The following is a 27,699-nucleotide window of genomic DNA, read 5'->3' as shown; positions in this document are numbered from 1 at the left end:
AATAAGTGTATGTGTGTACGTATTGTGGTAAACGATGTAGCATGCTGACCGAGTCTCCTCACAGCCAGATATTACGAGACGGAACACGTATTGTTACCTATTCCTGCATTCGTGTCTCTATACAGCCTAATGTCATGCTCTTTGGGGATTTTTAGCTGCAGGTTCTCAGTATCGGGTAAAATTCCCCAGAGGAAGTGGTACCCTGCTTCAACAACATTGCATTAATACGGGTACATTCCCAGAAGTATAAACCCTTTTGAACTACTCTACTTATTTTCCCAACATTGGATTTGTCCAAAGAATGGAGGTGCATGATTGGAAAGCGTTGCTTCTCTTGGTATGTGCTTGCCGTCAGGATTGAATGACAAAGCCGGTTGAGATTCTGGGCATTGACAATGTGACTGGTGAATGTAATGCAGCGAAATGATAGAACTGCAGTCTTGTTACGTCTTTTTAAACGCTGTATAACATCTTTTTGATTTAAAGCTTTCGTGACTGCAGGGATTCATATTCTTGGTTCTTTCGGTAAAGTCACGTAGCAGGGAAATAATAAAATAATAAACACATTTTTTTTTTCTACGTGACTTTACCGAAAGAACCAAGAATATATTTCGAATTTTGTCTCCAATTAAAATTAAATGTTACAAATTAGAGCATAATACCGGAGAGGAAATTAGACAGTGTCTGCGAATTGTTAAATCTCAATTATTATCCTTTAATATCGTCGCCATTATATTCCTGTAGAAAATAGTGTTCCAATTAAAAATGTGCATGGTGAAGGAATAAGTTAAACCCCTTGAGATTTTGAACACTGCTACGAACAAAAGGTGAACACACGTTCTGACTATAGGAAAACGAATCCGTGTATGAGCTTCGTTCATTTAAAACAATTGTGGGGATTAGGGAGTGGAGATTTCTCTGTTTGGTCTGGAGAGTGTGACAATGAATGCAGGTCCAGTTGTGCCACTCTTTAAATTTCTATGAGCATACAGTATTTGGGACTGGTTAATGTATGCAATCTAATTTAAGGGGGATGTTATTTTATTACGAAGGAAAAAAAAGCACCAATGAACGTTCGTAATTCAGCGGACGCCAAAGAAATGGCAAACACCTTTGGGCAACTGTTGATTAATTTCACAAGTAAGATGATGCATCAAAATGACCCAGGTTATACATTTTACGAGTACTTTTTGCCTTCACGAACTGTCAGTTGTTGATGCTGTATATCCATTCAATTACCCAAGGCAATATTTTATTATAAGACAGATTCACTAGAATATGATACAGCTGGAGGTTTCATGAGTTTTTACTCTGTTGTGAGCACAATATTGAGACTGATAATGCCGACTGACAGAGCAGTGGTATTCTTAGAAACTTTGCGTGAAAACAAATCTAACGTAATTATTAGTTAGCTATACGTATCGCATCATAAGACACCATTACCCTTGGAGTAGACAACTCAATCCTTGAATGTCTTGTATAATTTGCGAGTGATAGTTGTCTCAGTAGGATTCTTGAGTAATAAGAGCGGGAGCTTTTATTCCCCATGCCCCTAATTTTTCAGCATTGGTTTTGTATCTTCGTTTGCTGGAGCAGCCCACACTATAATAGGGCTAAACGAAGCGACAATTTCTCCCTCTGGGGGGTGACCAGCCCACTTCAGGACTAACCCAGAATTTGCTCATTAGTGCCAGCAGCGAGCAAAAGAGGATGTTTCGTATGCACATATTTATGTGCCTTGGCGATTACTGCTTAAGAATTGACCTTGCATTGTCCTTAACCCACAACAGACATTATTACTGCACAGACACGGAACGAGAGAAATTTTTATAGATTTCTGTTTTTTCACATTCAACATAATAGGTCGTTAATGTGCGACTAAAACTATTGTGTGCCTACACATACAAGTCCCCCCCCTCCCATTCAGTGTTCCATTCTCTAGGTTACGATAACATAGATGCATTTTCACATTCACCTAAGCAGTAGCAATTGCCTTTTTATAAACCTTGCAATGCTCATGGATACTTCAAGGACAGTATTTGGTTGTGACGGTACAACAATTTTAAATGTGTAATTGTGTATCCTGATATCCATTTAAAAACCATTTATCGCAACACTGGTTGAAGTTTCTTGCTATTTCATTTCCGACTAGATACTCTGGCAGCATGCGATATTGTGGGCTGCCTCTAGCTGAGAGCGCTGTGCCAACCAGCGGTAACAGAAAGAGAACATGACTCGAGTTATAATTAAAATTTACTGTTTGGTGTAAAGCTCATCAGGCAAGTGAGCCTACGACTTTCATCGCAACTGTTGGTATTCCCCACCAGGAGACCGGTAAATCTCCCAGACTTAAACCACCACAGGAAAAGTTTATACTATTAACATCTTAACAGTTTTTTTTCATATTTGTGTACACCCAAATCGATTTGTTGGGGTTTAATGCGAATATTGAGATGCAGCTTCTGGCAAAGTGAGAGACGTTTCCAACAGCTGTCAAATTATTGCAGAATATTCACTTATATCTGAAAATGTGGAGGATTTTTTTTTCATATTTCTTTTGAACCAAAACTTCTCACATAGGCGGAGGAACACAGACACGCAATCCATTCCACATGGGCATGGTGCTGTTATGTATGCAGAGTTAAAAAAAAACGGAGGCACCCTAAGGATACAGACACGGCTGCTGCTGCTGCTGACCCAGTCTGGACCCAGATTTCACCATTATCAAGCTAGTCATGTGCATTCCAAAGCTTTTATTTTGTGCTATCAATCACTTTTGCAGCAGTTATACATTTACCGTGTATGTTTTTACAGTTGTGCTCTTTAGATCTCCGATGTGTTTTCCGGTTGTTCGCCAGATATGCATGTGTTCTTCTTTTGCTCGAAGTGCTGCATTACGGCCGGTGTGTGGCTTGCGCAGGTGCACTGTGAACACGCCCGATGGGCCCAGCGAAGTGGCCGATGCACAGATGTGCGACCCTGAAGCCATGCCTGCTGCGCACCGGTCGTGCTGGCTTCCCTGCCCTTGGGAGTGTGTCTTGTCCGAGTGGGGCCCGTGGACAACCTGCGTACAGGTACACAGTGGCAAACGCGCACCACTTCTAATGTCGTCTAGCTTCTAACTTCGAATGCTCCAAGCCAAGACCTCTGTGACCCGGGTTTGTGTAATGTGGAGGTGGCACACAAAACAAACAACTTCCACGTTGACTGATGAGGATTCCAACTTGACAGTTGAGGATTGCACTTTCACAGTTGAAGATTGCACTTTCACAGTTGAATATTCCACGTTGACAGTTGAAGATTCCACGTTGACAGTTGGGGATTCCACGTTGACAGTTGAAGATTCCACGTTGACAGTTGAAGATTCCACGTTGACAGTTGAAGATTCCACGTTGACAGTTGAAGATTCCACGTTGACAATTGAAGATTCCACGTTGACAGTTGAAGATTCCACGTTGACTGTTGAAGATTCCACGTTGACTGTTGAAGATTCCACGTTGACAGTTGAAGATTCCACGTTGACAGTTGAAGATTCCACGTTGACAGTTGAAGATTCCACGTTGACAGTTGAAGATTCCACGTTGACAGTTGAAGATTCCACGTTGACAGTTGAAGATTCCACGTTGACAGTTGAAGATTCCACGTTGACAGTTGAAGATTCCACGTTCAGTTGAAGATTCCACGTTGACAGTTGAAGATTCCACGTTGACATGTTGAAGATTCCACGTTGACAGTTGAAGATTCCACGTTGACAGTTGAAGATTCCACGTTGACAGTTGAAGATTCCACGTTGACAGTTGAAGATTCCACGTTGACAGTTGAAGATTCCACGTTGACAGTTGAAGATTCCACGTTGACAGTTGAAGATTCCACGTTGACAGTTGAAGATTCCACGTTGACAGTTGAAGATTCCACGTTGACAGTTGAAGATTCCACGTTGACTGTTGAGGATTCCACGTTGACATGTTGAAGGATTCCACGTTGACCTGTTGAAGGATTCCACTTTGACAGGTTAGATTCACGTTGACGTTGAGTGACGTTGAAGATTCCACGTTGACAGTTGAAGATTCCACGTTGACTGTTGAAGATTCCACGTTGACTGTTGAGGATTCCACGTTGACTGTTGAGGATTCCACGTTGACTGTTGAAGATTCCACGTTGACAGTTGAAGATTCCACGTTGACAGTTGAGGATTCCACGTTGACTGTTGAGGATGCCAAGTTGACAGTTGTGGAAGCATTGCATATGCAAAGCCGAATGTTCTCTCCAATTTTGTGAAAAGATATATAAGCCTGCTGAGCAAATTAGTTTCCCAATGAGGGTAATATATTTTAGGGTTATTTTTTTTTTATCCTTGCCAAGTTTAATTTCGGATAATTCTGGTGGAATTCAGTTTCCAAAGGAAAAAGTTGTAGAGAAATAGCTGAACATAAAACAAATGTAATTGTAAACAAGTACTGTATTATATATCGAGATGTCACCTTGGAGTTCATAATTTATAAACTTCACCTCTTTTGTCATGTTTTTTTCTTTAAGAAAATTCTACTTTCCTTGAAGATGTGAACCAAGACATTGCTTTTTAGCTCTCCTTCAATATGCAAGCTGAAGGCTGGCTTATCAAACAGGCTGAAGGCCGGAATATGATGAAAGTAAATTTTCAGAGCATCTGCTGGAGGTGACACAGAGACAAAGAATTATTCAAATACCAACCCGTGAAAATGTGTTCCCAAAGGAATGTCTGCTTAAAGAATAGCTACACATTTTGGTGTGCCAGTCTCTGTGTTGCCTTTGTGTTAATTCACGTATCTCTGTAAGTAAAGTGTGTTGTACCACGGCGGCGTCACACAGCGCTCGTTTGTCCGTGGGCAGTGCTAAGCCAGCAGTAGACATGACGTACTCGCAAAGTCGGAACCAAATGACCCATAGATTTACTCACACACGTCATCGCATAATCATCTGGGGTAATGTGGGGTGTGCGGTGGCCTAGATTAAACACAAATTATTGTTCGTATAGAACGGGGTGGGGGGGGGGTGAAGACTGGAGTCATCTGTTTTTAATGCTCGTAAAATAGTTTACTTTCCAACATGTTTGTTGTCATGTGGGAAATGACTCAATCCCGTTGGTAGCAATTCATATCTGAAGCGGTACTGGCCCCCTTTACCCACCAACCTGGTGAAGTGTCGTCAACCCGCCGTTGCATGACGCAGTGTGGAAATGCCTTCATCTGGCGATGGACTGACAAAGGGCTGTAAATTATTATCATTATAAATAGATGGAGACAAAAAGCATCCATTATAAAATATTAAAAGCATGATGTACGATGGCATGAATAAAATATGAAAAGAATAATGTACAGCCTGACAGTAAATGTATTTGTGCAGATAACCATGGGACAGCAGTTGTGTTGTACTGCCGTCAGCGATGTCGTGTGGTTGGCATGGGCCCCAGTGCAAAGAATGAAATAAGGGGGGAAGCTGTCCAATCCCCCCCACCCCCCAGATTCTGTAGCCCAGCGCCTGTGCAGCTGCACCACCTGCACACTCGGCAGCTAAGTCGCTGATTGGATTGACAGTGCGTGCTCGTACCGTGCGTACTATCCATTGTTATAATCATCCCCATCATCACCACCACCAGCAATCGGGGTCAATCCACTGCTGGACGAAGGCCTTCCAAAGTCATCCCCCACCTCTCAGGATCAAGCGATGTACCGATGCACCTATGACCTGCACGCGAACCCATTTGTGTCTATTTCTTTATTGCGTCATAGCCCTACAACAGCTCCATGGCGCGGATGCGCACCCGCTCCGTGCTCCGCCCCGCCGCGCCGGGAGCGACCTGCGCTGCCCTGAACGAGAGCGAGCCGTGCGCGCTCGACAAAAACTACTTCCACCACCAGTACAACCTGACAGGTGCGGCCACGGGGGGTGGTGGGCGAGGGTGGCACCTGTGCCCCGAGCGGCCAACGTGCTCACCGGTGGTGTGACCCTGCTCCCCAAACACCTCCTTAATGATTCGACGATTGTCACGATTTCTGGTCGCGAGTCTGTTCATTTCTTTGGTTGCTCGAACTTGCTGACCCGCCCCTACTGCTGGACATCTGTGATGAAGAGTTATATGGCTCATCGGATTTCTGCAGTATAAAAAGAGATTCTGATGTTTGGCTCCCTTTAGCTGCCGCATTTGTATCGTTTCTTGTGTCTTGCGTGGGTAGACTTTTGCAATTTTCCTAAACATAACACGAGTCTACGGCTTTCATATTATGTATATATTTCTTAAATAAGGAATAATGACAGAAAATGCAGCAGACAACCTGATTCCAGGCTGCTCATCAGTGAGTTTTTTTAGATCAACTTGAACAACATACACATACACGGAATATATGACAAGTTTATTGGAGTTCTGGTAGATGAAAATCCGTACAGATGCGGGACATTGCACGTAAATGTGTTCTAGCAAAATGAATGCTTCATGGCATTCAAAATTAGGCCAATCTTGCCATCGGTGTTATAGGATTTGTTTTAATAAGTTATCGTTGATAAATGACATACTTGCGCTTGATACTGGTCACGTAACGTTTTTAATTACGGTTCTTTTGGAAAGGTTAAAATGTAAACTGCTTTCACGTTGTGTTGGAACTTACACCGATCCCAAGGTCATTTAGTAGTGAGAGGTCCAAGCCCAACCGATCACAAGACAGCCACTCTGCAAACCGACACATGCAGCTTCCATTAAGCTGGTGTGTGTGTGTATGCTGCCAGCATGAATTTGCTGAAAGTGTTTTCAAATTTCCGGAGTTCTTATGGAGTGCCCTTTATCTGAACTCACGCAAAAAAATGCATATGACCACAGCTGGCACAGATGATGAGTGGGGGCTCGCGGGAAATGTTTGCAAGAAGGAGCACACACTGGAGAGCTTTTATTAACCTGCATTACATTCAGATCAGTTGTTTATTTATGTCATCTCTCACTTTCTTTAGCATTTTGCGTTGGTGGACGTGTGTGCGTGTGTCCCTTCAAATCCACACTGCCGTGCAAGTGAGCACGCTTTGCATTTCATTATAACCTCTTGATCTGAAGTGTGACATTTTGTTCCAGAAAATGGTCTTACACTGGGGCATCTGGCATCGATGTAGTTTTTTTTTTTCTGCGTGACTGCAACACAACTTTTGGCATGTTTAAATCTTCTTGCTTCAATAAGCCTGTGTCCATCTGATGGAATGACTTCCCAGGAGTGTGCTTATGTTTAAGCCATTTTGGCCCAACTGTATTTTGTAGACACGCTCCGTTATAATCTTCAATGATCATATGCGTGAAACCATCTGGTTATGCTTCCTACTGCACCGTGTTTCTTTGTGCCTGCAATCAGTGATGTTTGTTCATGAAAATGCATTTTGTTAATGAGCGTTGCACCTGCACAACGTGAAGGGCTTCAGCATTGCAGTTCGTCCTCTGCCATATGCCTGTCCAGAAATAACCAGGCATGTCGACAGGTCCACGGGATTACCGTGTAAGGGTTACGCAACTTCAATGGGCTTAGAATTCCAAATGAATGTTACGTAAAAAAAACGCATACGATTATATTATTAAATAATAACGGCACTGAGCCAATCCACTTGTGGATGAAGGCCTCCCCACGCCGTGTCCATCATGGGGGATGCGTGACCATACTTCACGCAGATCCGTGGTGAGACTTGGTAATTTGGGGGCCCCGTTTGCAGTCCAGATGTCACTCGCTTGGGATCTAATTCACTCCACGCCAATGTATTCATTAACCTCGCATTATGCACTGACCCCAACTTGTTTCTTGGCTAGACGTGAGTCTCCACTACCTTGACTCAAATGAGTACCTGGTGTGTCACGTGAGCCTTAATACGTGCTCGCGAACAGCACTTGTCCAAAGGACATACACTTCAAATACACTGTGCTAATGTCTGGGAGTTCCGAATCAGGACTTTTTCGATAGCATTGCAAGAGCACAAATGACTTGCAGCATTATTGTACACCGGGGAACATGAAAATAACAAAAAATGCATCAAGCCGTTCTCAATCCACCAATGGATGAAGGCCTCCCAATGCCGTATTAGCCACGGGAGTATTGTTGATCATACTTTATTACGCTGGTCAGTGTGGGTTGATAAATGGGGAGGGCAAGACCGATTCTGATATCTGTCTGGGGATCCAAAGAGCCGTAGCCAGGAATCGAACTCTAGTTGCCAAGTTCATAACCCAGCATGCTAAGCGCCGTGACACCACTCAATTCCTGTATAACATTACAAAGAAATAAAGCACGTTAATTGAAAAATAGAAAAACACATTTTCAACAAAGCTGTAGATGTCGTGCATTGACTCAATTCGTAGCAGAACTCTGCATAGTGCAGCTTCTCCATGCTCATGCTGTGGCCGAGCATGAGAGAATGGATGATTTCATCGCTTTTGTTAGCACAAATGTATTCTGTCTTGGTGGTAATACGAAATGCATTTTGAATGACATGTATCTGCAGCGTCGTGAATTATTCCAGCTTTGAACTCGCCAATTCAAAAAGCAATAAATAATGTTCACGCACATGTTTAAAATAAGAAATAGCACGAATTACAATTTAGGCCCCCAATTTGAAGGAAACATTATGGCCAAACTGTCATTAAAATCTTATAAAATCCTGGAATTACTTTCAGCCAGCTCGTTGGTTAATTACATCAGAGGTTTAACATTTAAATTGTTGAGCAATACTCGTTACTCAGAAATTATTTCCTGCCCTCCTCACTAGATTGGGGTGACGCTGCCTTCTTTTTAAAGCGTACTCCACTATCTTCTTGGTTCTTTCGGTAAAGTCACGTAGAAGGGAAATAATAGACGTTTCGGCCACAACGCAAGCAGCCGTCCTCAGGTGAAGAACAGGTCTGTCGGAAAGACAGCGTCTGAATGAGCACCACCAGGCTTGGCAGCGTATATTTAAGCTGGGTTGGAGGGGGAAGGGCGCCTTGACACTATTTTTGAGGATGCTGCCATTACGTAATGGTGAGCACACTGGACTTGCAATCCTAAGATCACTCACGCTATCTCCCGGAACGGCAATTGAAACACTAATCAAGTTTGTTAAATGCCTCCGCCTCTGTCAGTTAAACGATCGCGTGTGCTGGGGTAAAGTAGAAGAGTGGGCCAAAATATCCTTTAAAGGGACACTTCCAAGCTTTCTCGTCGACGCACCTTCCGCCGACAGTGAGTGAGCAAGCAATTGTAGGTCCACACCTTTACCTTCCATAGTATTTGCACTGATTTAATTTATTGCGACTCGGAGCTAAGGATTCATTATTCATCCTCACCACTCGTCAGTTTGCTTACAGTGACTTGAACGAAATGATAATGGTGCCGTATAATGGATTATGCGTGTTCTATAAATGTACAGAAACCACAAAAATATCTATTTTGAAGGCTGATATGCAAATGCAATCGGGGGAGACCCGTATCGCATGGTGAACCAGCTTTGTACACAGAGCAAGTGTGTAACATGGTGGAGACATATTGCTACGATGAAGCTCTTGGAAGACTTGAGCAAATTATGTACACACATGTAAACACCACAAGATCATGCCTTGCGGTGTGCAGTCATTTTTCAGAGCATTTCCCGTCCGTGTATGGACTTTGGCAGTTTGAAGGCTAATTAATGTCTGAAAAAGTTTGTTGAAAATAATATAGGGATCCCCAAAAGCTTGCTACAAAAAAATTAGTGAATGCATTAAGTTAGTGCATGCTATTACACTGCAGTGGTGTCGGGGAGTAATCCAGCACAATTAACGAGATTCAGGGCTTAAATTCTCATTAAAACATTTAAAGATGTGCTGTGTTTGCTTTCATAGTTTCTTTCATCTCTACCCCAACAACGACCCCCCCCCCCACTGTGCCTCTGTTTCCACTCTCCCATTATATTTATGTTTATAAATCTAACGTAACCACTTGTGCACGAAACAATTGCAAATAGGAAATGTATCGCATAGCTGCATTGTGGGATACGCAAGGCCATATAATAATGACTTGAGACTAAACAAGGTAATCATTTTTAAAAGTACACTTTTCTTTATATTTATCCCGTGCTGTTTGTAACACAGTGGTATCTTTTGACTTGCATTTGCTTTTTTACCGTCCACATGTCAATTCGATAGCATTCGCCCGGTAGCTGCATTCCTGCTTGATGATGTTCAGAGCCCTGCAGTTTAAATTGCTTGCTCACGCGACTGCTAGCGGAAGGGTCTCCACTCGAGGAAGGTTCAGAGAGCCACTCTTTAACTGGGACGTTGAGCGACCTCTTTCACACTGACCTAATGTCTTTGAAGAGGTGGAATTACCCACACCTTACCCCACCACTTGGAACTTGCCAAACGACTCTCTAGGACAAACCCTCCCACAGTCAGTAAGATTTTCAAATTAAAATGTTCTTGCAAGTTAGTTTATTAATGTATACTTATGATTGATTAATTAATTTGTACTCAAAACTACTATTAGGCAAATATTCATATACCCATTTGAAAACTGGTCATCAGAAATTTTTTTTCAAATGTAATTCTCATCAGGCCCCATGGTGTTAAGTGCAGTCTCCAACTCTTATTAACTCTTACCTCTCTGAGCTCTCTCTTTATGCGTTATGGAGAAGGGCCATTGCGCAAAACATCACCAATTGCTTATTTGTTTTCTTTCTTTTAAGGCAGTGTTGTTGATGAGTGTTGAGTTTATTTACTAACAGTGGTGTTATGGTGCACCCATTATACTGCTGGGTGATGGGTGGTCAGAGGTGGGGGACGAGTTTCAATAATTATTATCGTTCTAATTTAAGCGTGCCCATCTTTCAAACCGCCACACCAGAGGCCGCAACCGGGTACCCGATACCCGTACCCTACTCAATACCCGGCTACCCGTACGCGGCCGGGTACGGGTATGGGTAGCCGTTTGCGACCCTGGTGCGGCCGGGTACGGGTACGTGTAGGCCGTGAGTCACTGGTGAGTAACCGTTTGTCACTCATTTCGGGTAGGGTACGGGTACGGGTAGGGAACGGGTACCCATTTGCAACCCTGGTGCGGCCGGGTACGGGTACGGGTAAGGAATCAAAAGCCGTTTGCGACCTCTGCGCCACACCGCATGTCACCGACAGCCGTTTGGTTCGAACGAATTGGCCGCGACCTTGTATCGTCGCAAGCTGTGACAATTCGCGCGTTGGTTGTTGGCTTGTTGCCCCCACCCCGAGCCTGAGACGTGCTCGTGGCTCGCCGTGTCCGCAGAGTGGAGCACGTGCCAACTGAGCGAGAAGGCGGTGTGCGGCGTGGGAGTCGTAACCCGCATGCTGGACTGCGCCCGGAGTGACGGCAAGTCGGTGGACCTGGACTACTGCCAAGAGGTGCGTTGTCTTGAATTTTCACGAGAGCTCCCCCCCCCCCTCCAGCCCCATCCCCTTTGGCTCGAAGGGCAATTGGCACTGAGCGGAGGTGTGGGGGTGGGAGGATGTGGTGCTTCTTTCCGAGGAAATGCAACGTAAGCCGCAATAAAAGCAGCGTAAGTTAATTTAACATGGAGCGTTTAACGGGCACCGCTGGCCCACTTGCTTACTTCCCCCGCCTTTGCCGCTCCGTGCGCAAGCAACTCGAGTATCCACAGCAGCCTCTCTCCATCCAACTAGAGCAGTCAGCAGATCGGTTCTCCCCACCCGCTCGTCCATTTAACAGCATATTAAGTGCTGTGCGCATGTGAACGGTACATGATGCTCGCTGCGCCCATGGTCTCGCCTACGCCTTTGCAATTGCGGCACCTGAACTCTGGAACTCGTTGTCTTTCGAGGTCAGGGGACTTCCAAGACACGTTACAAAATGTTAAAATCTCGACTAAAAACTTACATGTTTAAAGTGGATTTCTCGATTTTTTTACTTTCGAACCTCTTTCTCACTTCTTCTTCCCTCGGTTAATGTTTAACTATTTCCGCCTTTCCATGCGCAGTGCCCTGAGAACGATGTTTAAAGGGTCCTTTATAAACTTACATTATTATTATGTGTACACATACAGCCCTCTTTGTGCAATCTCATTGGCCGAATATTTTTATTTGATGAGGTTTAGGGCAACAGCCCTTCTTAATGTGCTACGAAGAAGGGCATTGCCCGAAGTTATATATATTTTTAAGGCCTCGATGTTTTAGACGAATATGTTGAGTTTGTTGTTGTTGTTAACTGGGCTTGGGCACCACTGCCAACGCAGCAGCCTCTTGCTGTGCAGGTCGTGTAGGGGCTATTTGACTATACTTCACCACGTCGGTCAGTGTGGATTTGTGAAGTCAGGCCTAAGGAAGCAAATAAATATGATAACACAAATATATATTTTTGCAATGCCCTCTGCTGCTCCCAATTGTAGCAACGCAGGCTATATACAGGGTGTTTGAAAAAGATGGACCCAATTTCAAAGCAGTATATTTCACGATGGCAATATGTTACAATTACACAAAAAGTTACGAACGGTTTCATGAGTTATCAAGTTTTACTAACCATTTTATAAATGCTCTATGTGCCCTCCACCTGCTGTACGGACAACATCGAGATGATAGTTGAATTCGTCCCAAACGCCTCTCAGTGTCATCTTCCACTGAAGTCACCGCTGCCGTGATTCTGTTTTTGAGGTCATCCAAATTAGTCGCTAATGGTGGCACAAAAACACGATCTTTGACGTATCCCCACGAGAAAAAGTCGCAGGGTGTCGTGATGTCTGGGGGTGATCTTGGGGGCCAAGAGTGTAGCGCCAAGTCTTGGGGTCCCGTGCGACCTATCCAACGTTGCAGCAGTGTTTCTTGCGAATGACTGGGGCTAGGGGCTGTTTGTGCACTGGGAGAGGCATCTAGCGGTAATCATTTTAAATTCTATGCCCCGCCCTCTCTATGCCCCGCCCTTTCAAGTGGTAAGAGTTTCATTAATGGGCGGTTCGTGGTTGCAGAGATATAGCGATTTCAAATCGGGAGCCATATTTTTGAAAAACCCTGGATATAAAATCCATCCAAGCGCATGGTGGTTATCCATCCAAGCACTATCCAGGATCAACCTTATTTATCTTCTGTGATCTGATAAGATGCGGGCGCTTTCCATGTGATTTGGTCACAAGGCACTGGTTCTGTTCATCGTCCATCACATCAGAATTTTGTTTCGCTGACAGACAAAGAAGGTTAACACAATGCTTGTTCGTTATATACAAAATGACCAACAGGATTTTGCCAATGTACACATCGTGTTGCCTGTTCTGACACTGGGCTTGCTGCATGCTGGGATAATACGTCTGCCTTGCTTTGCTACGCTGCACAGGGGCTCTGCATTAATTAAAGGTCCCAATTGTATGCAAGAGCCTACCTGCCAAAGCATTTTTTCTTTGAGCAACTGCATTGATTTATGGTACAAAATTAACCATGAGGGCCCTGTCACATGTGTCTACAGAAGCATATTTGGTCTGCAGAGTCTGAGCTTGTGATTAAAAATAAATGTAAATAACCAACGCTTGCGGAGATGGATGATGGTCTCATCGGTTCTAATTAAGATGATCATGCAATTATGGTCAGTGTGCAAAGCCACTCGAGCAGCGAATGGCAGTCTGTGGATGGCCTATACTCTCTCATGTGCCCTTGTTTATCTGGTAATTTTAAATGCAGCACTGTGTTGAAGGAGGCTAGGATTACAATTGAATTGTGATGATTTGAAATTCTTTGAAATGCCCATGCGTGAGAGAAGTGGAGAATGATCCACCTGAATAGTTTGTTTTATCGACAATGATGAAGGTCCGAAAGTGGCACATGTGGGTTAGAGAATATAGGCAGTTTAAAGATATCATTCAAACTCTTAAGAAAAGTAACGGGTTTGTGCGGGACACATCGCGAGAAGAATGTTGACTGACGGCCAAGAATGATGACGGTGTCAACCAAGGAAAGGAACCCGTCGTGAAAGGAAAGTCGGTGGATGGCCTTTATGACTTACAGGGAGATGGAGCAAAGAAATGATCACTTGTGTAGGCACGAGGTGTATTGTTGCGTCGCTGGATCATGAGGGTTGGCGAGGGCTTGAGGAGTCCTTCATCCAGCAGTGGATTAGTCATAGCTGGTGATGATGAACCATCCTCAGGATTCACTGATTCAGATGGTAAATATCTTCATTAAATGAAGTAATAGTCTACTTATCATTATGTAGAGGAGTAGTGTGAGCAACCACGAGGGGGCAAACAGAGGGAGGTGCGAGCGAGTTGACAGCGGAGGATGACGTCATGTCACGTGTGCTGTAAGGGGGGGGCACCTTCGGGAACAAAGGCGGGTCCGAGCTAGCTAGGGGGAGGAGCCACCAAAGGGGTACTTAAGGGGGACCCCGTGACGAAGGCGAGGAGCCAGGGCACGGATCGGCAGGAGAGGTCTCTCCCTCCTCGCCACCGGGCGGTGTTGGTTGAACCCCCGTCCCGTGCAGACGAGTGGGAGAGAGCCAAGGGGATAGTTGAGAGTAGGGCTCCGAGTGTTCAGTACGGATCGGCTGATAGAGAGAGAGGGTAGGACGAAAGACCCAGATAGAGAGCACCTGCGAGCTTAGAGTACTGAATGTAGCAGTGTTAATAAAACGGCAACAGCCCTTGTAGAAATCGCGTCTCCGTGGGGTTCTACTGCACAACAATTGTGTCAGTGAAATGTGACCCTCTGTCCACCCGAAGATACCTTAGATGCTTTCACAAAAATTATGAAACCCCGAATAGCACAGAGCTTACCAATCCCAATGACAGGTTTATATAATTTTTGTGGAAGATTGCCTAGAAATACGATTTAAAAAAAAGTTATTTCTAGTTAATTTTTTTTAATATATGTTAGTATGCTATGCATCTACGCAATTGGCATGTTTGCCTAATGTGTGTGTGTTCGGTAAAACAACGTGACATATAAGGGGTGCCTTCAATGCAAATGTAGTTAGTTATAAATATTGCAGGGTGGGAGGATGATTTGTAAATTTGGCATTGGAGTGAGGATTGAGAGAAGATACATATCTATGATTTGTGTGCAGCTCGTGGGGAGGGACATGAAGACAATGAACACCTTTTCAAAAATAAGTCGATAATAAAATGGGTATGGCGGAGCCCATATGGATGAATTAAAATGTAAATTGACCTGATTCTCACGGACAAATTCGACATTGTTAGATTTGTCTCTGTCCTCAGCAAATTCAACACAGCAAACGTATTGCAGGCCTGTGTGATATCATTTATACTTCATAGCTAATTGCTGGCAAAAACAAGACGACTAACATCGAAAATTAGTTAAGAAGGTCGGAGAATTTCGGTTGATTCTAAGCAAAACACAAATTTAAATCCCTAGAGAAGCTAAATTATTCAACAGTTATCACCTCTTTACGTGATGAAATAATCACTATTGTATATAAGAACCATGTTGTATATAAGAACCATTTATAAAGGTGGAACTACACTGAGACTGATTTAAGAAGGGAAAAATAGAAGTCGGAGAGGAATTGGGCAAGGATCGCCTCTCATCAAGGCCATTCACAGCAACATGGGAAAATATACTCTTAAAATTCGCTGGGAGTAACATAAGACTAAAAATAAATATAGAAAGTATTGACCATCTTAGATTTACTGATGCCGTAGTTATTATAATAGCCACATTTTTGGAAAAATTTAATAAAGATGACTGCAAGGTTGGTCTCAAGATAAATGTGAGCAAAAAAAAAAACCGAATTCCATGCAATAAGGTCTGTAAACAATTGGAGGCATTTGTCAGAGGGACACAACCGAAAAAAACGTCAGCATCGGTCTACCAAGGACAGTGATTGACGGAAGATAAGGATCAAAATGTAGAAATAAAAAAGGCAGCAAGAGCAGGTTGGAATGCTTTTAAAAAAATTGAATTTTATATGTAAAGCAGCGTACCAAATGTGGTTAAAAAAGGTTAGTAAATTATGCATATTGCCTGCTATGATATGTGGACAATTACAATTGAATGACAAAAAAAATATGAAAAGTACGCAAAGAAACATAGGAGAGTTGTTTGCTCGGAATAACACTGAGGCACAGAAAATGAAACGCGTGCATCAGGGAAGAAAAGCAAAGAAGGGGCATGCTGTTGGCTTAAGAAAACTAAGTGGGCCTGACCGAAACTACAACTGCTTTAGAGATATAGTGATCCAATTCGCTCATGTTTAGTAGTTAGATGATTTTGTGGCATCGCTGCACCGTGAGGGATGGTGACGGCATGGGGAGGAGGTCTTCCTCCAACCAGTGGATAGATCACGGCTGATGATGATATTCTTTGTATGGGGAAATCCCATAGCAAAATAGCCGGCTTGTTTATGTCCTCAGCAGATGTTTGTGACAAACATGGCATTGTCACTTGCCTGAGAATAAATGTGCAGGTTACTGTAAAGACATGGCAATTCAATATGACACACTGCAGTGTAGTTACATTGCATTTCATCATAAACATTTTTATCACGTTTTCATTTATTCATGATCCATTGAGCAGGGGAAGATGCAAGTGTGCACACGGCGTCTGTCAACAACTTTTGAGTTCAGAAAAGTCACCAAAATATGGTGTTAACTTGAGTTTTTAAAGCCACAAACTTTAGAGAAAAAAATAGATTATTAGGTACAATGGATACGAGCCAACTAATTATGTAGGCTACAAGTGTATGTGGTAAATAAAACAGCTCTGTCACTGAGTGTTTCAACATACTTCATAACTCACATCCAATTGCGGTCACAACATCCCGTGTGAACCTACAAAAAGTGATGTAACTAGTTTATTTTGAATTGTAAAAAAGGGTAAGCTGACTGAATTGTATGAAATGGACATGTCTGACATTTGCCATCATAACAGTATAATGCATGCAGTCTGGGTGAAATACGCTGTTGGACGGCACACCACTGAGGCTTCCATACAAAGCATAATTAATTGCGAGTTAGAACGAACTGAGGCACACAATCAATCATATATGGGTAACGCACGAAGAGTTTTGGCACTGCTATAGTCACTGCCATTCTGCGTGAATGGAGCCTGCCTTTGTCTACAGACCATTCGGTCAGATGGCGATGCTGGGGATAGAAGTTGTAGCCTAGAGCCCCAAAGTAAATGAAAAAAAAAGCTCTTTTCAGCTGCGCATTGATGCTAAGTGCAAGAATAGGAAAGGTTACAGTATGAAAGCAGGTTTAAATGGCAACGCAACTGATGAAAAACGCAATAATAGTTTAAAACCAATCTTGTGGACTCGGCAGCGCATGACGGCGAATGTGCCCATCTCCAGGTGGGCCTGCGATGTGCTTCTGCATTGTCGCGGTGTGGGCTGGATTGATCTACAGTCTCATATATGTGGTTAATGAGGGGCGAAAAACAGTCCTGGAAATAGGGCAACGTGGGCGGGTGTGGGCTGGAAATGGGGAGGAGAGCAGGTTAGAAATCCATCTGCTGGAGCTTGCCAAGTGTGACGGCACAGCCGCGGATGTTCAGATATCTTTCTGCCTTGAGGATATCAAGGTGGCTGTATATTGTGCATTGCAGGTCGAGGTGACTTGAGTTGACGATTACAATTTAGAGGCTAGTTAACCGCTTGAGAAAAAGTACACGCAGCCTTTTGCAGTAGGTGGAAATCCTTAGCAGGCTGAAATTCTAAATTCCCCTAATGTGATGTTGAATAGAATTGCCAGTGACTGTAATGCAATTACTATGGTATCTGCAAGAGAGGAGTAAGATTGATTACAGATGGGGATGATCTTGGGGAAAAAAATTCGACATGGGAAGGTTTCATGCAGCAGTGTATTATCCATAGCTGATAAGGATTGTGCGCGTGACATTTTATTGAAATTGTCTTTGTTTCGACGCTTGGTATGGAATGCATGTGTAGTGATCGACTTCCGAGACACGTCGAGTAGAAGGGTTCTTATTTATTAAGAACACACGGGGCGATACACTTCGTAACGCAGCTGCACATAGGCGATCCTAACACGCAGCCCATCTCCGTCATACACTACGCTAGCTGTTCGACTAGTGTAGCGGCGGTGATGGAGCTGGTCTTGCAGAAGAACAGCCACGTGGTCGAAGACGAAGAGGTGAAAGCGAGCAGCGACGCAGCCAGGACCCAGGACCCGCAGAACAGCCCCGAACCTCTTGTTCGGTCCCCCTTATATCTGCCCAGCGCGGCCCAAGCTCCACCTCTGGCCATGCCCCCTTTCCAGAACCTTCGAGCTGGTTCCCAGAGCTTCTCAACTGACTCCGCCCTTCACCTTTACCCCAGATACGCCCCCTTATAATAAGGCATTATGTAATGCAGCCGTAACCATAATTACCTCTACAGGCCGGCAGGTGTCACCCTGTCATTACATATATATTAAGTAAAGTCATTCCCTATGCGTTACACATCAAGTAGTGCATGGCATGGATGGCACGTGGCATCACAGCAGAGTCAACCTGCACCAACAACATTTTGTTAAGAGCATAGCCGCTATGGATGTTTCTCACCAGAAGACTTAATGTTTTGGATTACTAATACTGGTTTTGCACTTTGCTATATACGGCACAGGATTATATTGCATACCCACAATATTTTATATGCACAAAACATACTTTTATACATTTAAACACTTCGGTTTGTCAGTAGACAACGTGGGTCTTCTAGACGAACATCAGTAACCTTTATTTTAAAAAGCTGTTGCTGGGGCAATTTTAATGTTGCACAACAGCCCATAATGCCTTTCGTGTAGCTATATAAGCCATAATTCTTCTCAAAAGTGCCGTAATGACAGCCACTTCTGTTTAAAAGCAGTCACATTTTGCAACTTTCAAATCTTGAATGGCCACTTCTGTACAAAATGGAACCATTCCACCACTAGGCAGGATACATTTCCAGAATTACCATAAGTGGACATGGTTTAGGGCTGGAGTCACAATTGTGAAATGTTGCCTGAAACACGTGGAGCCCGACTGGTCAGCTTGGTCCGTTGGTGGAACACAAGGATCAGCGTTTTCTCAGTACCCCCAGGACACTGCTTGGCTGTTAGATTTCAGTGGAATGTGTCTCCACCAATACCGCATGACGGATCATACACGAAAATGTCAAGTGTGCAGAATCAAACTTTACACGGATCCAACTCTTAAAGGCTTGAGTATGTACGGCTCATACTGCAGTTTAATTGCTTTGCAGGCAGGAGGGCATAATGCCTCGTGCACATTTTTGTGTCTTTTTTTCAAGATCGTGGCCCAAGCCGTTGATGCCACACCAGTGCTTGCCAACGCTTCTTCCCGCCTGCGAGATTCCGCTGCTGCTGCGTAGTAGTAGACACGTGACCTCCAAGATGTGGTGCCCTAACCGTTTACAGTACTTTGTAATAAAAAAAGAGCCATGGGCCCCTGATGCGCATCTGAATTGTATTAGCAGCCAAGAATATTAGTAGCTACTAGCAAAGAGCTGTAACCATGGCAATGCAGGGCGGCTGCTCATCCTGGAGGTTGTCAGAAAATACCAGCAAGATGTAAACAACGGCTGTTGTGTCTCAACCAGAGGCCGCAACCGGGTACCCGATACCCGTACCCTACCCGATACCCGGCTACCCGTACCCGGCCGGGTACGGGTACGGGTAGCCGTTTGCGACCCTGGTGCGGCCGGGTACGGGTAGGCCGTGAGTCACTGGTGAGTAACCGTTTGTCACTCATTTCGGGTAGGGTACGGGTACGGGTAGGGAACGGATACCCATACCCGGCCGGTTACGGGTACCCATTTGCGACCCTGGTGCGGCCGGGTACGGGTAAGGAATCAAAACCCATTTGCGACCTCTGGTCTCAACTGGGCCATCCCTTGGTTATAAATAAATGTAATAATTAAATGTATGTTTTGTCAGGGTGGAAACTAAATCTATTGACGTGTTTATTTTATTCATAGCTTTTTGTCATTATTGGATTTGCTTTGTGTGGCACTGGTTGATGCCGACCATGGAGGTTGTTCCCTGGATGCTGTGTACTCAACTTTACACTTTCATATCAACGAACTAATTTGCTCTTATAAGCAATGCATTTAACTTACTGCATTTTGTCATTCTCCTAAGTTATATAATCCACAGACATTTAATTTGTAAATGTTTACAACTTCACAAAGATGTTATTTTGAACACATACTAGCACATTTGATTGAAAATAAATTAAAAAAATCAACAAATAACCCTTGCGTTCAGCAACAGGGCACACGGTGTTCTATTTTGGATGTTCCATTAATCTGAAACCCAAATGTTCCTTCTTATAAAAAATCTAATTCTGGCCTCGATGGGCTCTTGTCTGCTCATAAACAAAGTTCACCTGTCTGTTTACTGGTTAACCAGTCTATCCACACAAAAGCGCCGACATAACTAAGTTATTATGTTAACGGGAATGCACTTACAATGTACCACATTGTATATTCTATAATTTCAAAACGACTGCACTACGCACTGGTCGTTCTCCAGTGAATATGATGAGAAAAAGCTTTGTATGTCCAAGAACCATCTTAATCATCTTCATTATATCCATCATCATCATACTAAAATATTGTGCAAAAATCTTTTCTGATAATAAATAGAATCTTGCCCAAAAACCGACGATTTCTCTAGAGCCATAGCAATGTATATATGTTTTCAATATTTCCAATATTGTGCTCAGTAAAGAATTGACTTGCAGCCACTGTGGTTGCTCCTGCGAATAGAATTTAATATGTTTTGTGAACTATTAGATAACCCTACTCGTTGAATGGATAAATGCTCTAGAGAAACAATTTTTTTTCAAAGTCGACAGATTTACCGCAAAGAATTGCACACTGTGCTGATGTATTTTGTTGCGTGTGCGCTGTCGTGTGTATGCGTGTTGGTATATGTGGTGTACATGTGTAGTAGTCACTTCAGAGACGCAAAGTAGGAGGCACACACGTTTATTCTATACTTCCACAGTACAGGGGATAACTACAATCGGGTCAGGACAGCCGGCACACTGCCTGAGGAGGTGAGATGGGGACGGAGACTTGCATAGACGACGGGTTCCATTCCAAATGACAGCCCTGACCCAGCGTCGAGGCCTCCCTTTTATCCTCCCCAGCGTGGCCTGGCTCCGCCCTCGGCCACGCCCCCTTCTGCAGCCTACCAGAAGGTTCTGGGCCCTGCCCCACGTGTCCCCTCTGCCATCTTTACCCCACATCCCTCACCCCGGCCTATCACGTGCCCTGCTGGCAGACCGGCTGCTGTGTCCTCAGATCCCCTCTCTGCCAGCAACCAGCGCTAAGCGCTCTAGTGGGACAATTCACCTGCCCTGCTGGTCGACCGGGCTACTATACCCACAATCCTGCTCTCTATCAGTGACCAGCGCTACGCGCCCTCGTCACCCATTCTATGTCACTACACAGGCGTCCGTGCTTGTACGTATTCGTATACTGTACATGTACTTGTGAGATCATTTATTTGAGCGTAGCAGTATCACACTTTGGTAGCTGGCTTTGATTCCTGGCCATCATTAACATTGGTGGCAATTATTTGAAACAGTCTTGGGCAACTCCTATGTCGACTCATCCTTAAATGAGTACCTGATGCAGTGTGTAAGCCATCAGCACTGGGGAGACAAAGGTGGCCGGGCATGGAGCAAGCTACACCACCCCCTCATGTGCTATACAAGCCTTCATAGGTGCCCACTAACAACACTTTTCCCAACAGTCTGTCACCTGCAGGGGAATCTTTGTTGTTTTTGTATGTTAGAGCGTATATCAGTTGACTTTCCAACATTAACACATTCCTGCGGAGGGAGCTGGTAGGAACGTTGGGTTGCTCGGTCAATGGCCAGGGTCAACAGCGGCGTGGTGTATTCCGCAAATATGGCCGACTGTGAGGGCGGACACAAGCCGGCGTGTGTAGGTTAAACGTTGAGTTTTATAAGGGCACCACAGGGTGACCAGCCCCTCCCCACGCAGCCCCACCCTCCCCACCCAGCCCCTCCACCCCCTCCCCACCCAGCCTCTCCCCACCCTCCCCTCTCCACCCAGCCCCACCCCTCCCATTTTGTGATGCAGGACGGACGGACAAACTAATCCCCTGTGGGCTGGTGGAACCAGGTGGCTCCTACCAGTACATTGTAGTTTAAAGTGCTGCTACATTTTTAGTCAGAGCTTTTTATATCGAGTTGAAACTTCACCATTAGCTCTGTAAAAGCAAGACCCCTGCCTGGGTAGTTGTTGCCATCAAACACGACATTATGACCAATTTCCATGAGCAATAAATTGAGACAATAGCTAAAGGAGTGTAGGAGTTTTATTTTACACAGCTAGTGTTTTCATATTTTTCAAACTGCCCAGAGAAAACTCTTCAAATTGAATATGCTGGATTTCTTTCATTTGATAATTAATTGCACATTTAAGGTGCATAATACCTTAGTGCACATGCAGCTCATCGGCTGTTCCGCCACATTCACAGGAATTGGCAATGATCACGGCTTAATTTCTCACTGAAAATTTGTATGGTTGCTCGTAAACTGAAGTAGGCACGTAACTAATAGCCCCTTCCATGTGCCGGACACAGATCTGGTTGACATGAAGCCCCGATGATCATGAGGATAATATCACCTTAATCCTTTTTTAAATACGACAAACATTTAAAATATACCCGTGCTTTCTGTCTTTCATCCGAATGGCCTGCCCGTACTTATTCCTAGGCAATACCTGGTTTGATGAATGCAAGCTACTCAAATCTGTGACCCCATAACATGTCATTTGACCTGTCAGCGAACCTTCTCCACTCTGCGTGGTCATCGTCGTGGTATGTTAAGTACCCCAAGCTTGGCACTGGCGCCAAGGGGATGCCTCCTCCAGCACTTAGTGGGTGAATGATGATTGTTATTGTTGTTGTTATTGTTGTGTGTGGGAAACAGTGGCGCAGAGGCGAGTGCATTGCACTTTGAATCCAGCAACTTGCGTTTGATTCCTGGACATCGATAACATCTGTAACAAGCTGCATCTGAAACTGTCGTTGACATCCCCTAGGTTGGCTTAGGCTTAATTAGGTCTATGGTAGAAAGCCAGCACTAAACCTGACTGTCTACATTATGTCATGTCTTGTGCTGCCCTTAGTAGGTGCTCACGGACCATGTAAAGATAAATGGATAAACAGAGGTTCTTTATCTTTTTTACGTTTGATTGTTAATATATTAATGCATTTGTGCGCATGTATGAGTGAGCGTCATTGCATACGTGTGTGTGGGGGGGAGGTGGTGGCGCAATGGTAAGTGTACTGTGCTATGAACCCATAGCTATGTACCATAGTACAGTCAAAAAGGTAGCAAAGTGGTATCGAAACCACAGTTTTGAACCCTCCCCTAGGTTAACTTAGCCAGGTGGCATCACGGTGGCAAGATGTTCACTGCCTCTCCTGGTATACAGGAGGTTGTGGGTTCGATCCCGACCCTGACGCCTGCTGGAAATTTCGAGTTTGCATGTCTGTCTCCCTGTGGCCACGTGGATTTTTCTCCGGGTCCTCCAGTTTTTCTCTCCACATATTATGAATCAACACGCGTTTGGAGTATTTGGCTGCTGTAAATTTCGACGTGATAAGCCACTTCGTTGAGCTATCATTTGTGGCCAGGTCGCTTCTGAAAACGATCTATATAGCTCGGTGAGCCTTACCTGGTAAAATAAAAAAATATATAATCATAATTGGGTCTTCCTCTTTTTTCTGGCAACAAAACTGAAACCTTTTTACAAGGAATCATGTCTGCATTAACCACAATACATGGGGTCAAAATGTAAACAAAAAACACACTGATAATATATGCATTGTCTTTGAAACTGATTGGTCCACACCAGAGACGGCTTTCTTCTGAGCCTCGTCTAAATTGGTGCTTGACCAGAGGACGCCAAATGGCGTACAACTCAAAGACAAAGCACTATCAAAGTAATGAGAGCTCGGGGTAAGCATCTACATCATTAGACCTCCTTTGCCAGTGCCAAAATATAATAATAGGGTTTTCCCCTTTTTGCTGGCAACAAAACTGAAACCTTTTTACGAGAAATCACGTGTGCATTAACCACAATACTTGTGGTCAAATGATGATGATAAAAAAAATTGTTTAAAAAAATTGTAAAAAAAAAATTGTTTAAAAAAATTGTTTAAAAAAATGTGTTTAAATGAGTACCTGGTGTGGTATGCTAACATCAGCACCGGGGAGACAAAAGTAACCAGGCTTGGTGTTCGCCACACTATCCCCTAGTGTGCTTTCCTGTCGTTAATAGGTTCTCATTAACAAACACTTGCTCCAACAGCATTTACAGTCCTATCTCGCGGATTTGCGTCTTGATTGTGTAAGGGCCTGTGTCTGTACATGTGTAGTGGACACGTTGCAAATGTATGCAGTTGTGTGTGTGCTGGTGTTACCAATACATGGGTATTGTCAGTAGATGGCTGCCGTGTGTCTGTGTGTGTCATCCATCATGTGGGGAGCGATGGTGCAGCGGTTTGCATGCTGAGCTCAAACCCAGTGACCCGAGTTCAATTCCTGCTCACGGCTAACACCAGTGACGATCATCTGAACCAGTCTTGGGCTTCCTCTAGCTCGACTTAGCCTTTAAATGAGTACCTGGGGCATTCGTTAAACATCCAAACTGGGGAGGCAAAGGTGGTCTGGTGTGACGCTGGCCGCCCACCCCCTTGTGTGCCCTACGGGCCTTAATAGGTGCTCGCAAACAGCACTTGCCCCCACAGTCTGTTAACGGGAATACGAGTGGGATCTTTGTCCTGTCTGTCACCCCTTATGCCCTGTGGTCGTTTGCATCCACAGAAGGGACTGGAGTCGCCCTGGAGGCTCGCTGTGCCCTGCTTGGTGCCCTGCCCAATCAACTGCCAGCTGTCCGAGTGGTCACCGTGGTCCGTGTGCTCGCACACCTGCGGCCTGGCAGGTGTGCGACCATTCGCTACACGCTCGCTCGCTCGCTCGCTCTCTCGCTTGTTTGTTTGTGACACATTTATTATTTGTTTTTAAAATTGCACCAACAAAGTACATTACTTTTGTGGCAGGAGTCAAAGAATTGCATATACCAAAATATAGATTTTATTAGCCCCTTGAAGATAACGCATTTCATTTTGTTTGTGAATAGAATACAAAAGTTCGGTGCTGTATCTTGTACCAGAGAGCCACCAAAGCATCTCTGCATGGGTGCAAGAGTTCTTCTGATAAATACGGAATTTGGGTCGCATTTTCATATAGACTACTTTCATAGTCTACCCAAACATGTTATCTTCAAAAGTGTATTCTGTACGGAAGAGTTGGACGCAGTTAAATAGTGACTGCTATTGGTGAACATAGAAAACAAGACAAGCACTCTCCAGTAAGCTCTCGATTCTGTGTTACCATTTGTAGGCTTTGTCTCATGTTGATTTCATCTCAGCTCTCGGTGGCTAACGTGAAGATAGCTAATGTAGTGACATAAACCTGCAAGACATTTTTTTGCATGATACGTGCTATCACCTTCATTTGATTCATTCGATTTTAGAAAAACTTGTTCGTTCTTAAAAATAAGAAGATGTGTTCCCAAATGTGCAATTGGGAAAAGTTTTAGTTTAAAACTAATGTACGAGACCCTATAATTAAGAACCAACTAAAGTTTTGATTGCAGAACAATCCAGAACGTACATAGGTTACACTTGGTGTCATCGGTGAAAATTATGAAATTAATTCTCACACATCTCCATATAATGGGGAAAAAAACTCTTCAATATTAAAGAGAGTTCATTCAAATTCGCAAAGTGTCCTTTAATTCTAATTATTCTGCGTTGGAGCTAGTGCTAATTACTCTACAACTTGCAGTTATTTTGACCATGGCTGGCTAATGGGCTTGACATAATAATGTCAGGAAGTAATTTCAATCTGTGTCCAGAATCCCTTTAAACAGCGTGTTGCCTTTCTTCATATCAATGTCGAGCATAGAAATAACTTTGGCTGGATGCACGTCTGGAGAACAATGCATCGGCCATGCACCGCTGCGCCTCCGTGAAATTGTGTTCCCCACATGCATAACAAATAACCAAAGTAATGGTTTTAAATTCAATAATAATAAATGCAGGTGCTCAAAGCAAGAGGCAGAACCAATTTCTGTCATGGATCAAAAGAAAATACGTGTCTGAATTAAATTGAATCTTGATTTAATTCCCAACTGAGTTAGGCTGCTGGACACTACCCCCCACGCCCAACAACCCCCACCCCTTCTTCCCCTCCTCCCTTCGTGCTTATGTTTAATAATAATAATAATAAAATAGTTGGGGGGGGGGGAGCAGCCAGGTTATGCGGTATGGACATTAATATGGGCAAAAGAAGAGAGTCGCACTTGCAAGCAATTCTGGTCATCGTGCCGTAGAAAATTCCCCTGCAGGGATTATTCATCAACCCCCACAGACTTGTGCAGGGAGTTGAGCTGATAGCTCTGTCAGCCTCATCAATTTCCCGCTGCCGTGGAGCGAATGCCTCTGTGAAATACTGGGGAGAAAGGAAACACTGGTGACGCCAATGCCTGACGTGGTGCCCACCAAAAGGAAAACCGTTGCCCGTTTGCGTTTCTCGTGTGAAAAATGGTCACCGATTTATTTATGTATTTTTTTAGTTTTAGCAGTGTGAAAAATGGTAATTTTGTATTTCTTCCTCCTTGTAGAAAAGGCTAATGTGGCAGTTTTAAGTAAATGTTGAGTGTTTCGTTATTCTCTGCTTCGTTCACATTTCTCACCCCGTAACTTCACTGCGCAAACACAGCCAAGCCTGCGAGAGCTTCTGCTGCAAGTTCAATTTTCTCTTTTCTGATAGCTTTTCTTTTATCTGATGAGGTTTATTTGACTCTTTTATTTGCCGCAAACCCACCAGTGGTGTGCAGTCAGTGCATTTCATCGGCACTTCCTTATGAAAATATATGAATTCATTATAAAGCTCGTGTTGTTTTTTTATTGCAGCATCAGCAATAGTCTCTTGTTTGTAAACAATAGTGACTTTTTTTCATTACACGGTTCACAATGCACGGTGGAACGGGAATGCACTGAACTGCAGTAGCCTTTTTCAATTTTATTTTAGCTGAGACATGCTTTGGAGGCATTTCAAATTGGCAGCACATTCCACGAGAAGGGCCTTAATTAGGGGCTGCCTTGTTTAAGTGGCCTCTTCATGCTAGGGAGATGTAAGCTTCACACATGCTCTCATCTCTCACCGTCACCTGTCACTACAATGCCTGCACTTCCCCGGCAACCTTTAGTCAATTACCAGTTCCCCTTCAGAGACCTCAATCCACTCAATCTTTGTCCTGCCTCTTCACACTTGGCTTTGCTTGTCCTTTTTATGCTAAATCATATTTTATCACATTAAGGAAAATATTCCTACTTTGCAGCGATGGCAGCAGTAGCATTGATGTGGCTTCGCTGCGTTTTTCGGGCCTGTTTGTGATCGTGCATCAGAAACCATTTTAAGCAGAGAGACAAAACACCTGTATACAAACGAAGTAAAGAAATAAACAAGCATGATGAAGCAATTTTGCACTCAGGAATGTATACATGAGAGTGAAAGAGAGAAATACGTTATTTTAATAGTTGGGTTTACAAACATTATTGTTGACATTTATAGGCTTTCATGAATCTTATGAAACTCTGCCACGTAATATAGAAAGTTACTCTCCTGGCCACCTTTTT

General features: G+C 43.9%; 1 protein-coding gene across 2 annotated transcripts in view; it reads left to right on the top strand.

The window, feature by feature from the left end:
- LOC133346052 (thrombospondin type-1 domain-containing protein 7A-like) overlaps positions 1-27,699 on the top strand; it is a 234,534-nt gene that overhangs the window by 177,103 nt on the left and 29,732 nt on the right. For both annotated transcript variants that reach the window (XM_061557346.1, XM_061557347.1), the window contains 4 exons: positions 2,921-3,074; positions 5,769-5,910; positions 11,271-11,386; positions 24,818-24,935. In XM_061557346.1, coding sequence (XP_061413330.1) covers positions 2,921-3,074; positions 5,769-5,910; positions 11,271-11,386; positions 24,818-24,935 — 530 coding nt within the window. The remainder of the gene's footprint in view (positions 1-2,920; positions 3,075-5,768; positions 5,911-11,270; positions 11,387-24,817; positions 24,936-27,699) is intronic.

This window comes from Lethenteron reissneri, chromosome 23, assembly GCF_015708825.2.
Source record: "Lethenteron reissneri isolate LAM-NWPU_2019-01 chromosome 23, ASM1570882v1, whole genome shotgun sequence".
NCBI classification, from domain to species: Eukaryota; Metazoa; Chordata; class Hyperoartia; order Petromyzontiformes; family Petromyzontidae; genus Lethenteron; species Lethenteron reissneri.
This window is presented reverse-complemented; position numbering and strand designations above follow the sequence as displayed.